At 48.2% G+C, this 14806-nt stretch overlaps 1 protein-coding gene across 1 annotated transcript in view; it reads left to right on the top strand.

Moving 5' to 3' along the window:
• The first annotated feature begins 12486 nt into the window (after nucleotides 1-12486).
• Nucleotides 12487-14806, top strand: part of GALNT10 (polypeptide N-acetylgalactosaminyltransferase 10) — a 225346-nt gene continuing 223026 nt past the window's right edge. Inside the window, exon 1 of the mRNA XM_047092171.1 lies at nucleotides 12487-12660. Within this exon, the coding sequence (XP_046948127.1) occupies nucleotides 12502-12660 (159 nt within the window). The 5' untranslated portion in view covers nucleotides 12487-12501. The remainder of the gene's footprint in view (nucleotides 12661-14806) is intronic.

The raw sequence follows: 14806 nt of genomic DNA, 5'->3' as shown, positions 1-14806 counted from the left end.
GCCTCAGTTTCCTCATCTGTATCATGGATGCAAAAATACCTACTTCTAGGTGTCCTTGTGAGCATTGATAAGATAATGTATACATGTCACTCAATGCATGGCATGGCACGTAAGAGATAATAAGTAGTGGCTGTAATTAGAGAAACAGCATAAAATCAATAAATGGTAGAATCAGGCAAATCCTTGTTTGATGTTAGATGCAAAGAGTGTTGCACAAAGAGGCTGTCTTCCACCTTCCACTGTCCTCTAACTTGGGGTAACTACCCAGTCTTCAACAAGTGCTGGTTGAGAACATGCTCTATGCTGGGTCCCAGGCTAACTGGTAGCAGAGCATCAAGAAATGAGCGATTCATGACTATGAGTTTCTTTCGGGGGTGATGAAAATGTTCTAAAATTGTGGTGGTGGGGGCACCTGGGTGTCTCAGTCAGTCAAGTGTCTGACTTCAGCTCAGGTCATGATCTCACGGTTTGTGAGTTCAAGCCCCGTGATGGGCTCTGTGCTGACAGCTCAGAGCCTGGAGCCTGCTTCGGATTCTGTGTCTCCCTCTCTCTCTGCCCCTCCCCCACTCATGCTGTGTCTCTCTGTCTCTCTCTCTCTCAAAAATAAATAAACATTAAAATTTTTTAATAAATAAAATCAAATAAAATAAAAATTATGGTGGTGGTTGTACACAACTCTGTGAATATACCCCAAACCACTGAATTGCACACTTTAAGTGGGTGAGTGTATTGTAGGACATGTGAGTTATATCTCAATAAAGCTGCTATTTTTTAAAATAATTTTTAAGTTTATTTATTTATGTCTCTGAGAGAGACAGAGCATGCACATGCGAGTGGGAGGGCAGGGGAGAGAGGGAGAAAGAGAATCCCAAGCAGGCTCTGCACTATCAGCCCAGAGCCCCATGCGGGGCTCAATCTCATGAACTGCAAGATCATGACCTGAGCAGAGATTAAGAGTTGCATGCTTAACCAACTGAGTCCTGGAAGCCGCTAATTTTTTTTTTTTTTTTTTTTAAGGAAGAGATGAACAATAGACCTAAGTCCACCATTTCCTACCTGTGTGACTTTGGGTAAGTCATTTCACCTCCCTGCTTCAGGTGTCTCTTCGGGAAAGTAGGAATAGTAACAGAACTTACCTCATAGGGTTTTGGTGAGGATTAAAAGAAATAACGTTTGTAAAGTGCTAGCTAAGAGTTTGATATGTAATAAGAGCTCCATAATTATCCTCATCCTCATCTTTATTAACATGTAAATACTAAAGTGGAAATTACACAAGTCCTATGGGAAAAAGAGGAAGGGGCTCTTGGAGGAGCAGAAGTCAGTGCATAAGCGAGGGAGGAAATGACATCTCAGTAGGAATTCATCCACAGAAGGCTGTGAAGGATAGTCCTGGAAGGGGGACCAGCATAAGCAAGGCCATGGAGGTGAGAGACAACATGGTTAAGTAAGGTTGTTTCGCACGAAGTGCAAGGCCAGCCGCGGGAACCCAATGGTGAAGACAATGAAACCGCCACGGGGAAACACATGGCAATAGTCACCGGACTATTTGCACACCAGAATAGTCACCACTGGCGGGGAGGGGGACGGCTGAGGGATGCGGGCCCAAAGCGGCAGCGGAGTTAGGAGACTATTGCAACAATTCATGTGAGCGGTGATAAAGGCTTTAACCTGGACTTTGAGATTAGAGTACCAAGGCCAGGGCTCCTGGGATCAGAAGGGCCAGAAACTCACTCACAACTCCGGGGAAAGAGAATTTAGCAGGAAACCTTGCAGAAGCCCCAGGGCAGGGATGCAGGCAGGATCCCGGAAACCAGCACTGGAGCTAGAAAACCAGGAGCTGAGGTGGTTCTCGTACGTCGTTTTCTCTCTCTGTTCCTTGCACTCCTGCTCTATTGTCTTCATTTGACTGATGTACTTCCGGTGTTTCTCCGAGGTTTTTGCTTTCCTGTGCTTTCTCCTTGTGTGTGGCCCAGGACTAATCTCCACCCTGATGTTACCTGAACGTCCACCTTTGGGGACCAGCAGTAGCTGCCTTCTTCCCTTTGTGGCACTTGATTCCAATTTCAGAGACAGAATCTGAGAGGCTCCACTCATCCTTTCTAGCCGGGTCGGGCAAATCCTAGGCCAAGGCCAGTCCATAGATGAGGATGGAGGCTGGTTCCCAAGGCAGGGAATTCAGCCATTTGAGGTAGCAGGGTTCTCCTTCTTGCAGGCACCTGAAATACGTCTCGTGTAGTAGGCCTAGAGGGGAAGGTATAACTTTAAAATTTATTAGGCCATAAAATCAGCATTATTAGGTAATTGTTTGAACGTGGGAGGTGAGCTGGAGTGGCGGCAAGGATGACGTCAGGGGCTGGCTTGGGTAACTGGGTGATCTCTCTGCTCCACTTTCTTCTCTGTTGGTGCTGTTCTCGGGTTCTCAGGAAGCTTCTCCACCTGATTCAGTCAGGGTCTCTGGCTCTCACACACCAGGAAACGTGAGGAGAGTTTAATGAGAGGACAATAGGACAGGAGAACCACGAGGGAGAGTGCAGTACCCTGGGGTAAGAAACAATAGGTGCTGTCCAGCCTTAGGCCTGAAGGGGGAGGGCAGGTGCAGCTGACTGAATCCAGGGAGGGAGGCCTGCCTGACCAGAGCTGTGTGGCCTTTAGTGCAGACACATCCAGCCCTTATATCCCATTAAGGAAGTTGGGAAAAGGAACATCTGATTTAGTTCTTCTCTCTCCCTCTGAAATCCTGCCCTGGCTGTCTAAGCTCTAACCCCAACAGGGAACCAGTGAGCAAGGAAGCCCATCGACGTATTGTATATAGCCGGCTCTGGGGCAGGAGAAGCTCGGAGGACACAGGTTAAGACTTCCAGTACCTTCATCACGGTGGGGCCTAAAGCCAATCCGCAAGTGGCTACTACTTCCTGATAGCCTCTGCGTAAGAACCACAGAAGGCAATTGTTCTAATGTGCCTTAGGTAAGTCAGGTATCCATCCTTGGACCAATCACTAGAGTGGAAAGGAATAGCGTGCTCTGATTGGTTAAACCAGAAGCTACGGGTGAAGTCTGCTCTGATCTAACCTCCCAGCTGAGATAGGGGAAAGTAAATCCTCAAGGAAAATCAGGGTGGTGTCAACTAACCAGATGAAAATAACAGATGTCCACTACTGCCCATAACAGGGCTTGTTGAAGACTTTTGACGGGGTTTTTTTGTTGTTGCTGGACATATTGGGGGTGAGACACCAGAGTTCACTGGAGAATGGTGAGCCCAGCCCTTAAGGGATGAAGCTGTCCCCTCTCTGGACCTGTTTCCTAGCAGAGATGCATCGTAATATTCTTTGGTTCCAACACTCACCAGAAAGTTGTTTACCAACAAATTCATCCCGCTCATCAACAGTGCAGAAACCCCTCCCCTCCCCCATAGCCAGTAAGGAGCACAAGCATTGTTTTCTGAATTCTTTCTTTGCAGTTAGACCTACCCGAGACCTCTCTGGACCCACTGAAGTTTGCTGGAAGGTGCCACCTAGTGGAACATCAGATGACCTGTCGCCTGGACAAAAAGAAACCCTAGGAGGGTTTTAGAGCCCTGAAAGCCTTTAAGCAATGGTTCTTTCAAACTGGACTGCAGACAAATCACTGGGGATGGCTGAATCCTACCCCCAGAGGCTCTGACTTAATTTGTCTGGGATGCAGGGCAAGCATCTGGAATTTTAAAAGGTCCCCTTATGATTCTATGCATCGCCAAGGTTGAGATCACTGGGCCATAGAGTACTCCACCCTTCATGGTACAGAGGTGTGCACAGATGGGAGCCAAGAGTCTCAGACTCCTAAGAAGCCCCTTTCTCCTGCACCCCACCACCTCTCCGTTTGTGTTTTTATTTTTATTTTTATTTTTTTAAATTTTTTTTTCAACGTTTATTTATTTTTGGGACAGAGAGAGACAGAGCATGAACGGGCGAGGGGCAGAGAGAGAGGGAGACACAGAATCGGAAAGAGGCTCCAGGCTCTGAGCCATCAGCCCAGAGCCCGACGCGGGGCTCGAACTCACGGACCGCGAGATCGTGACCTGGCTGAAGTCGGACGCTTAACCGACTGCGCCACCCAGGCGCCCCCGTTTGTGTTTTTAGACAACGTTTCCCCTTTGTGCAAAAATGAAAAGTAATTGAACAGGAAGCACTCTCATTTCCCAAGCCCTAATATTTATTTTAGTGGCAGTTCCAGGAGGAGGATGGCTCCCTATATACCTGATATTTGCGTCTGACACTGCCGACTAATGCTCTGTTTGAGATGTACCCACCTCATGACGTAGTAGATTTACTTTTTGAGATTTATGGCATTCTCTGTTTGCTCTTTCAAAATGTATCCTACCTGAAGCCCCTTCCACATGTGCTGCCTTGATTCAGCAGCATTCCTTTATAGTTGGCAGGACTGGCTTAATTGGCATCTCATTGTGGAAATGACAAAGTAGACTCCAAGAGAGAGACAGACAATTTTCTGTCTAGAGGTCATTTCAAATAGGCATCCTGCAAACTCTTTCTTTTTATTCAAACTAGAGCTGAAATGCCACTAAATGCACACTCTGGACTGAACCACCTGAGCTGGTGTTCCATGTCTGGCTCCCCTTCTCCCACCCTACCTTGTGAGATTGAGTCCCCGAATTTTAGAATTTAAAAAGACCTCAAAGGGCATCTGGTTGGATGGCTGTATTTAATGCAACCATATTCTATATTTATCTAGACCTCTTTAATTCCTGCTATCACATACATTCATGGGCCCATACATAATAAGCCTGATGCTCGGAGAATTTGAGTAGCCTGTCTGAGCCACACAGGAAGTTAAGAGCAAAGTCTGGACTGATCCAGGCTGGGAGCCAGCTGGAGAAATTTCAGCTCCAGGACTTTTGTTCTCTTCCTCTATATTAGAAGTTTGAGCCTTGTTAAATGATCAATCCGGTAGAGATAGCAATTTGGGTCATTGACCCCTGTGTTAATGAGTTTCCTGAGTGCAGGTTTTAAAGAGCTGGGTGTTTGATTGATTAATTGATTCATTCATTTATTTCCCAAGTGTTTGCTGAGAACCTGTTTGGGCCAGGTACTATACTAGACAATAAGAGTATCCTGGGGAGAAAACCAACCAACCAACCAACCAACAAACAACATCTATGCATGATGTAAGCCCCTGTCCTCAAGGGGCTTACAGTCTAGTGGAGGACAATCACCCAGGAGCCATAAACGTTGTGACTGTTAAGGACAGGCATTGCTAAGAAGTTACACGAAGGGGGAGCTTAGTCCATAAAGAAAGGTAGGCAGGCTGCTTCAAGAACATACTGATCTTGATGGTCTCCAAGGAGAGAAAGACCAAGAAGGCACAGAAGTCCAATACCCAGAGCTTCTTAGGTTTTGCTTAGGGTCAAGCAGATTTCTGTCCTGCCAGCTTGGAAATTGTACCATTAAAGAGTCATAGTTATCCCCATTTCAGATGAGGAAATTGAGACTCAGAACATCTAAAGGATGTGGCCAAGGTTAAAGAGTATTTGAGGTACACTGAGTTGCAGACCAACATCCCCTGGCTTGCTGCTCTGTTCCATTTTCACACCCCCTCAGCTCAGGCCTAGACCAGACCGGCCTGAGGGGATAACCCTGGACAAATGGGGTCAGCAACAAAGGACCCTAAGAAAGCCAAGGTGAAGACATCTAGTAAAAAAAGGTTTTCATTATCTTCAACAGGAAGGATGAGGGCCCGCCTCTATCATTTCTCTTCTGGTTGACCATTCTTGCTGAAGTATGTCTCAGGGGACCCTGAAAGATCTGCCTGTGACTGATGACAGGATGGAAAACAGAAAAGTAAACAAGAGAACAAGCAGCTCATTGTAAAAAAAGAAAAGGGACGCCAGGGTGGCTCAGTTGGTTAAGCGTCGGAGTCTTGATTTTGGCTCATACAGTTCATGAGATGGAGCCCCAGATCAGGCTCCGCACTGACAGTGCTGAGCCTGCTTGGGGTTTTCTCTCTCCCTCTCTCTCTACCCCTCCCCTGCTCATGCTCATGCATGCATGCTCGCTCTCTCTCAAAACAAATAAACAAAATGAAGAAGAAGGAGGAGGAGGAGGGGAAGGAAAAGGAGAAGAAGGAGGACAAAAGGAAGGAAGGAAGGAAAGAAAAGATGAGAAGATGGGGCAAGAGAGGAGATACCGTTCATCAAATGTTGGTATTAAATCCTTTCTGTGTGTCAGGTATGTTGTTGCAGTATTGGGGGATATAGCAGGGAATGTGCAGACAAGGTCTCTGCTCCATGCAACTGACATTCTATCCGGAAGAACTCAATTATAAACAAGTAAATAAGCAAATAAATAAGATTGTGGCTAAGAGGGATATGCACTATGAAGAACACATAACAAGATGTAAAGCATTGTAACAGTATTTCAGGTGGGTGGGCAGGGAGGGTCTCTGTGAGGAAGTGACTTTAACCTAAGATCTGAAGGATGAGAAGGTGGAACAACTGAGGAAGATCAGGCAATCAGCGTTCCTGCAGAGACAGGGGCTAATTCAAAGGCCTTGGGGCTGGATTGAGTGGAGTAGGGTCAGAACCGGGAAGGAGGTGGGTGTGGCTGATTTGGAGTGAGTGACAAAAGAGTGATAGGAGATGAGATTGCAGAGGCCCCAGGCCACTGGTGAAAATTCCTGCCCTGCAACTGAAATCCTGTTCATCCCTCCTCAGTGTTCCGAGTGGTGCTGGACTTTTATTTCAGTCAGTTACTAGTTTCATCACACCAGCATCTGGAGTAAGCCCTTTATGCACATTATCTCATTTAATGCCCATAATGGGCCTAGGATAGGTCAGTCTGAGAGTAACATATCTTGTTCAGTTTTATTCAGTGACCAGATCAGATTTCCCAGAAAAACAGCCAGAGGTAATAGGCTGCCCACATGTCTCAAATGGTATCATCTTAGTGAGTGGGATAAAGCCCCAGGAGCTCCCCTCAGCATCCTACGTTGTAGAGGGTGATCAAAGAAGCCTGGGATTAAAGCTGGGTTCATGGGTTAGAGTTTCCATTGAAGGCTGACCGAGCTGGCGTGCAGCTTTGATCAAGAAGTCACTCAGTAAGACACAAGAAAAAGCTCAAATCCAATTTTGTACAGACTCCTCTAGGGAGCTGGAAGAAGGGGTGGGGAGGAGAGACACTGAAGATTTTCCAGTACATGACCTCAGCTGCTATACTTCACTCATCCTGTAATTATTGAGCACCTATTGTGTTCCAGGCCTGGGAACAGCTTGGTTTTGTCTGCTCTGAGCAGGAGTATGAGCTGAAATCCATGTGCCCTGGCTCAGCTCCTGCTGCTTTGGCTCAAGGAAGGGGGGGTACTCTTTTTGTAGATACCTCTGCTTGGAAGGAGTACCAGTTTCCTGATTCCCCCCAAAGGAGAAGTATGTAGCTAGCAGAGGCGGGACATACTGTAAAGGACAACTCTATATCTATCTATATCTATATTATCTATATATCTATATATCTATATCTATCTGTGTCTATATATATAAAGTTCCTCTTTGGTTGGAGCTCATGTTCTAGAGGAGGAAACCAAAAATGATACCTGTTCTAAAGAAAAATAAAGCAAATAGATATGGGGTGCTCTTTGATATTTTAAATCAGCTGGTCAGGGAGGCTTTCTCCAAGGCAGAACATTTGGTCTGGTTCCTGAGAGAACCAAGCAAAGGTTTAGAGGAAGAGATTTCTAGACAACAGCACAGCAAATTTGCAAAAGCCCAGAGGCCATCATCAACTTGGTGCATTTGAGGAATACAGCGAGAAGACCAGTGTGACTGGAAGGGAAGGAGAGAGAATGAAGTCTGGAAATCGGGTCAGATCGGGTAGAGCCTCATGGACTGTGTTAAGGATTCTCAGAGATTATTCTAACAAATGGGAAGTCCCAGGCAAGTTCCCAGGAGCAAAGTGAGCCTCATGTTTGTAAAAGGATCACTCTCGCTACTCTGTTTCTAGCATTGTGCTTCTGCTGGGAAAGCACATAAAAGAATTTTGCAACATTATCTTCAACTCAGGAACTTCCACTTTTGTCAGAGACATGGAAATTCAATTACATAAATACTGTGTTATCAACTGCAGTATAAAAAACATAGGGCTGTTCATAGCAGCATTGTTAAGGATAGCCAAAAGGTGGAAATAATTCAAACTTCCATCCGTGGGTGAATGGATAGACAAAGTGTGGTATATACATACAATGGAATATCACTATATCTTCAAAAGCAATGGAATTCTTTTTTTACTATGAAATTTATTGTCAAATTGGTTTCCATAAAACACCCAGTGCTCATCCCAACAGGTGCCCTCCTCAATACCCATCACCCACCCTCCCCGCCCTCCCACCCCCCATCAACCCTCAGTTTGTTCTCAGTTTTTAAGAGTCTCTTATGCTTTGGCTCTCTCCCACTCTAACCTCTTTTTTTTTTTTCTTCCCCTCCCCCATGGGTTTCTGTTAAGTTTCTCAAGATCCACATAAGAATGAAACCATATGGTATCTGTCTTTCTCTGTATGGCTTATTTCACTTAGCATCACACTCTCCAGTTCCATCCACGTTGCTACAAAAGGCCATATTTCATTCTTTCTCATTGCCACGTAGTATTCCATTGTGTATATAAACCACAATTTCTTTATTCATTCATCAGTTGATGGACACTTGGGCTCTTACCATAATTTGGCTATTGTTGAAAGTGCTGCTATATACATTGGGGTACAAGTGTCCCTATGCATCAGTACTCCTGTATCCCTTGGGTAAATTCCTAGCAGTGCTATTGGTGGCTCATAGGGTAGATCTATTTTTAATTTTCTGAGGAATCTCCACACTGTTTTCCAGAGTGGCTGCACCAGTTTGCATTCCCACCAATAGTGCAAGAGGGTTCCTGTTTCTCCACATCCTCTCCAGCATCTATAGTCTCCTGATTTGTTCATTTTAGCCACTCTGACTGGTGTAAGGTGGTATCTGAGTGTGGTTTTGATTTGTATTTCCCTGATGAGGAGCAACGTTGAGCATCTTTTCATGTGCCTGTTGGCCATCTGGATGTCTTCTTTGGAAAAGTGTCTATTCATGTTTTCTGCCCATTTCTTCACTGGATTATTTGTTTTTCAGGTGTGGAGTTTGGTGAGTTCTTCATAGATTTTGGATGCTAGCCCTTTGTCCAATATGTCATTTGCAAATATCTTTTCCCATTCCGTTGGTTGCCTTTTAGTTTTCTTGATTGTTTCCTTTGCAGTGCAGAAGCTTTTTATCTTCATGAGGTCCCAATAGTTCATTTTTGCTTTTAATTCCCTTGCCTTTGGAGATGTGTCAAGTAAGAAATTGCTGCGGCTGAGGTCAGAGAGGTTTCTTCCTGCTTTCTCCTCTAGGGTTTTGATGGTTTCCTGTCTCACATTCAGGTCCTTTATCCATTTTGAGTTTATTTTTGTGAATGGTGTAAGAAAGTGGTCTAGTTTCATCCCTTTGCATGTTGCTGTCCAGTTCTCCCAGCACCATTTGTTAAAGAGTCTGTATTTTTTCCATTGGATATTCTTTCCTGCTTTGTCAAAGATTAGTTCGCCACACTAAAAGCAATGGAATTCTGATACATGCAACAACATGGATGGACATCGAAAACATTATGCTAAGTGAAAGAAGCCAAACGCAAAAGTAAAAATATTGCATGATTCCACTTGTATGAAGTATGTAGTTAAACTCATAAAGACAGAAAGTAGAATGGTGGTTGTTACCAGGGGTCGAGAGGAAGGGAAATGGGGTGTTAGTGTTTAATGGGTACAGAGTTTCAGTCTGAGATGATGAAAAAGTTCTGGAGATGGATAGCGATAATTGTACAACAATGTGAATGTACTTAATGCCATTGAACGGTTAAAATGGTAAGTTTTATATTATTGTATATTTTACCACTAAAATAATTTTAAAAACATTTTTTAAAGTTTATTTATTTTGAGAGAGACATAGAGAGCAAGCAGGGGAAGGGCAGAGAGAGGAAGAGACAGAGTCCCAAGCAGGTTCCGAGCTGTCAGCACAGAGCCCGTAGTGGGGCTCAAACCCACAAACCATGAGATAATGAATGACCTGAGCCAAGATCAAGAGTCAGACTCTTAACTGAGTCACCCAGGCGCTTCCCCCAAAAACATTTTTTAAGGTATAGAGCTAAGATCTAGGGAGAGAAGAGTGGACCTTCTAGGCAGAGGTAACAGCAAGTGGCAAGTGGCAAAGGCCAGGAGGCAAGAAAGGACCTCGTGTGCTCTAATGAACAGCAAGAAGGCAAAAGGGCTGGACACAATGAAGAAAGAAAAGGTGAGGGCTATTTATCTACAGCCTTGGGGGATCTTGTAGCTTCTTGTAGGAGTCCAGTAGGAGATGGGAAACCACTGGAGGGATCTGAGCAGAGGGGTGATGCTATCTAACCTTTGTTAAAACAGCCTCATTCTGGTTTCCGCTTTCTTCAAGGAGTCTCATTGGCAAAGGAGGGTAAGAAAAGCACTTTTTCACAGGGTAGCTAACTGTGAGCATTAAAAGAGGTAATGTGTGTCGAGGGTTTAACATGATGCCTGGCACAGAGTAAGCCCTTAATAAAAGGTAAGCATTACTGTGACAAAAGTTCAGAGAAAGACTGCAGCCCTCTGAGATTTGGAGGAATTCATGGAGGATGCAGCAGTTCAACTAGACATGGACAAGAATTCCACCAACATAGGGGCACCTGGGTGGCTCAGGCGGTTAAGCCTCCAACTTTGGCTCAGGTCATGATCTCACCCTTCATGAGTTCGAGCCCGGTGTCAGGCTCTGTGCTGAACTCCCTAACCCCATAAATAAACATTAAAATATTAAAAACAGCGAGTAGGGGAGGGGCAGAGAGAGGAAGAGACAGAATCCCAAGCAGGTTCCGAGCTGTCAGGGTGGAAGGAACTTCACCGTCAACAGCACATAAAGGAAAACAGCAACATGGCGGGGCAGAGGACATAATAATGTTTGATCAGCCCCAGCAGGTCTCGGCAAGAAGGATGAACGCTGGAGCCTAAGTGATGGGGGTTTTGAAGGTTTTGTAGCAGATGTCCAGAGCCAAGCTATGATTTCAGACAACTGAATCCCCATCGCTCAGCCTGGAGCTGGAAGCAATGGGAGGTCGGTGGTCCAACGCTGGAGATGGCTAAGCATGGAAGTCAGCAGTTGGGCTGGAGACCCGAAGAATCAAGAGGGCGCAGGCGGGGCCGGCAAAGAGGAAGGCAGGGAGAGGCGCTTCATCTCTCGACGTCAGAGAGGAAGCAATTAAGTGGAGAGCACAGAGGAGCCACAGACAGGCATCACCGTCGGAGCCAGCTCCGCAGCCCTTCCCAGCGCCCAGGCGGCCGACTTCCTCAGAGCCCTCATCATGGTTATGGGCACACTCCCCCGCCTAATGCGATTATGCGTTTACTGTTTCAGCTCCCAGACCACAGAGCTTGAGTCTGTTTTCATTTCATAACGGTGCCCGGCATAGTGTCTGGCACATAGTAGGCATTCACTAATGGTTAGCTGAGTAGCTGCGCGGGAGATAGAAATCGACAAGAGTTTTCGAGAAAGGGCTCCGTGAGCTAAGCAACCAGAAGTATTCGTGGGACCGGCGGGCATTCCAACTCCATGGAGGTTGGTCTCCCTCTCCCGCCGCTCTGCAGGGACAGCAGACGGGTGGCAGGCGGGCGCAGCCCTCCACAGTTCACAGAGGGCGTTCACAACTAACGCCGGAACTCGGAGAGGAAGAAAACTAGGGCCCGGCCGCGGATCCGCGCGCGCCGAGCACAGCTCTGGCTCCATTTCACGCCTAGGACTGCTGAGTCCCCGGGACAAAGTTGGTCCTCGGAGCGGAGCCGAGGGGGGGTGGGCAGTCACAGCCCGGAGCGTCCCGCAGGGCTCCAGCACCGTTTGCATCCCCCCCAGAGAGCTCGTAAATTCTCGGGGAGTACGGGGCAGAGCTTGCGGGCACAGCTTGCGGGAGGTCTCCCGCGCGTCCCAGCGCGCGAACACGCACCTTCGCCCAGCCCGCACCAGTTAGCGCCCAACTCGCCAACTCTCCGACTTTCGCAAAGCTGCCGCGGGCGGGGCAGCCGCCAAGGAGCGGGCCGCACCATTGCAGCCCGAGAGGGGGAAGCGCTCGGTCCCGGGGGCTCCGCCGCTCCCGGACGGATCGGAAAAAGTCGCGAGAAGGTCGGGGCCCGCGGCGCACAGCGTTCGGCGGCCGAGCGGGAGAGGAGCGGCGCTGAGCGCGCGGCTGGGCGGGCTCGGGGGCGGCGGCGGCGGCGACACCCCCCCCTTGCGGCGGCGGGGCGGTGGTAGAGGCCGGCTCCCCGGCCGGCGAGCAGCGGAAGTGCCGCGGAGTTGGAGCGGGGCCGGCGCCGCGGCAGCTTCTCCTCGCCGAGCTGCTGCCGCCGCCGGGCGGACGGGCGGACGCGCGGAGCCGGGGGCCGCGCGGCCGGGCCGGCGGGGCGCGGCGGGGCTGACCGGCCCCGATGAGGCGGAAGGAGAAGCGGCTTCTGCAGGCGGTGGCGCTGGTGCTGGCGGCCCTGGTCCTTCTGCCCAACGTGGGGCTCTGGGCGCTGTACCGTGAGCGGCAGCCCGACGGCACCCCCGGAGGATCGGGGGCGGCGGTGGTCCCGGCGGCCGGACTGGTGAGTCCCCCAGTTGCTGTGGGGGTGGGAACCCTCTCTCCTCGTATTCACTTGTAGCCTTCGCTTCCTTCCTCCACCTTTCCCTTTCTATCTTCTCCGTGTCAGCGCCGAAGACTCTTCTGTTCTTCCCATTTTGGGGATTGGGAAAATTGAGGCCCAGAGAAAGACAGGAACTTGTCCAGGGACCCCACGTCAGTCGGAGGCAGAACCAGAACTAGAGACTGAGACTCCTGTTGCTCAGTCTGAAGGTGTGTTTCTTACTGTAGGTTACCATTCTCCTTTCTTTTCATGTCTGGTATCCCCTTACCTCTTTCAGCAGCTCTTGCTTTTGGAAGGTCCTGTCTGTACCCCTGTATCCCAAGATGACTTCTTCAGGAGCTGCCAGTCCTTCTGTTTAGCGTCCAGGTCTTTTCCGCTTTTTCCCTCACCTGCTGATCTCTGTGTTCCCTGCTCAGTGGGACACCAGGTCTCCCTCTTCTTCCCATTTGTGTACCCTCCCCCCTTTTCACCCTCCCTCTTTCCCAGATCTGTGGATTTGTTGGAGGATGCACTGTGCGGGGCAGGGGGGGCGGGGAGACTCCTGGTTCTTGAGGGGCCTGCTGCCTTTGACCTTCTCAAGAGTCCAGAAGCAGGGATTCTCGTGGATGGATTCCCCCAAATTCCCAGAGGTGTTTGTGCCTGGGTGCCCTGAGGTTGGAACATCAGGTGCCTTCCCTGTCCCTTCTTGGAGATGGGACATGATCCCTCTTGAACTTGTCTAATCTGACTAGGTGTGTTGTTTCTTGCACAAGACTAGGACCTTAATTGTTCTTGCTTCCTCTGAACTCCCCCACGTGTGTGTCTGTTGTGTCACACGTACATATAGACTGATAGCAGAAGCTCTGTCAGAGCTCTGCTACCTCCCCAGCTTCCGGGTAGGTAGGTGCCAGTGAGTGTTTGCATGCTTGAACTGTTTCACACAGTGGGACATTTCAGGTTTTCTTACAGGATTTCCTTGGCCCCATAATTTGGTGGATAATTTGTCCATCACTGTCCAACTTGACTTATCCTTGGCAGGATAAGGGAAGAGACTGACTTTTGAGGTTGATGTTTTTCTTTCTCTTCCTAGTATCAGGCTGCTTGAGCACAGAGGGCTGCTTGCTACCGGGATGACCAGTTTGAGTACAGCCTGTCACTCTGGTAATTGTTGCAAACCATCCTGGAGGGCCTCCTTCATCTCTTTGGTAGCTCTTATTGTTTGGAAATTAAGCTCCTCAACTCTTTCACCACCCTGGTTCAAACCTTGACAGCCATATTAGACCTCTTCCCCTTAAATTCTGTGTGCATATTGGTGTTTCCTTCATGAAGTCTTTCTTCACTTCCCTGTACTGGCATCAGGGTCAGGAGGTCAGGGTTCTGTCCTCAACTCTACCATTGACTTGCTGTGTGTGCCCTTGGTCACCTTTCAGCTCCCTCTCTGAGCCTCCTTTTCTCCTTCTGTGAAATGTAGTTATTGGTCCAGCTCCAGCATTGTGATAGCATCAGTGAATCAGTGAAGAGTACAACGGCCACATCTTTTTTCTTTTCCTGAGGGCAGGGGTCCCTTTTAGCATCCCTCCTGTGGGGGCTCCACACTGGACACAGCCCCAGGTCAAGGGGGGAGTGCCCTGCCTGAGCACTAACTCTCCTTTGGAATGGCTGTAGCCAGTTCTAAAATAGCTCCTGACATTCTGCCTCTGCCTGGAGAAAGCCATCGTATTTCATTTGCCGTGGATGCCAGAGACGTCCTGATTTTCATTTTCTATAGACCCAGATGTGTAGAGAGAAGGTCAAGGTTAACTGCCAGTTTGGCCTGAGCTTTCAAAGTAAATTACTCACTTGTGCAAGAGGGAATTGATGGAGTAAGGCAGCCTTTTGGGCAGAGAGAGGGGAGCAACAGCTGGGCACTGCTCAGAGCCCTTAACTGAGATGGACAGATAGGCTCATCTGGGAAGGTCTAGTTCTTGTTTATTTCTTTTGCTCTGGAATATCACGCAGAGGAGGAAGAAGGGGTGAAGGGGTGTGGTGGTGATTGAGGTGGGTACTGATGGATTATCCTTGCTTTGAAGAAACTCCTTTGCTTCCTGGGAGTAGCAGAAAGGAGCTGTTTCCCTAATGATAAGCTCTG

Source organism: Lynx rufus, unplaced genomic scaffold (genome assembly GCF_022079265.1).
Source record: "Lynx rufus isolate CCGP_SWC_20201006 ecotype Redwood Valley unplaced genomic scaffold, mLynRuf1.p SCAF_1, whole genome shotgun sequence".
Lineage (NCBI taxonomy): Eukaryota > Metazoa > Chordata > Mammalia > Carnivora > Felidae > Lynx > Lynx rufus.
Note: the sequence above shows the minus strand (reverse complement) of the source record. Positions and strands in the feature narration are given on the sequence as shown.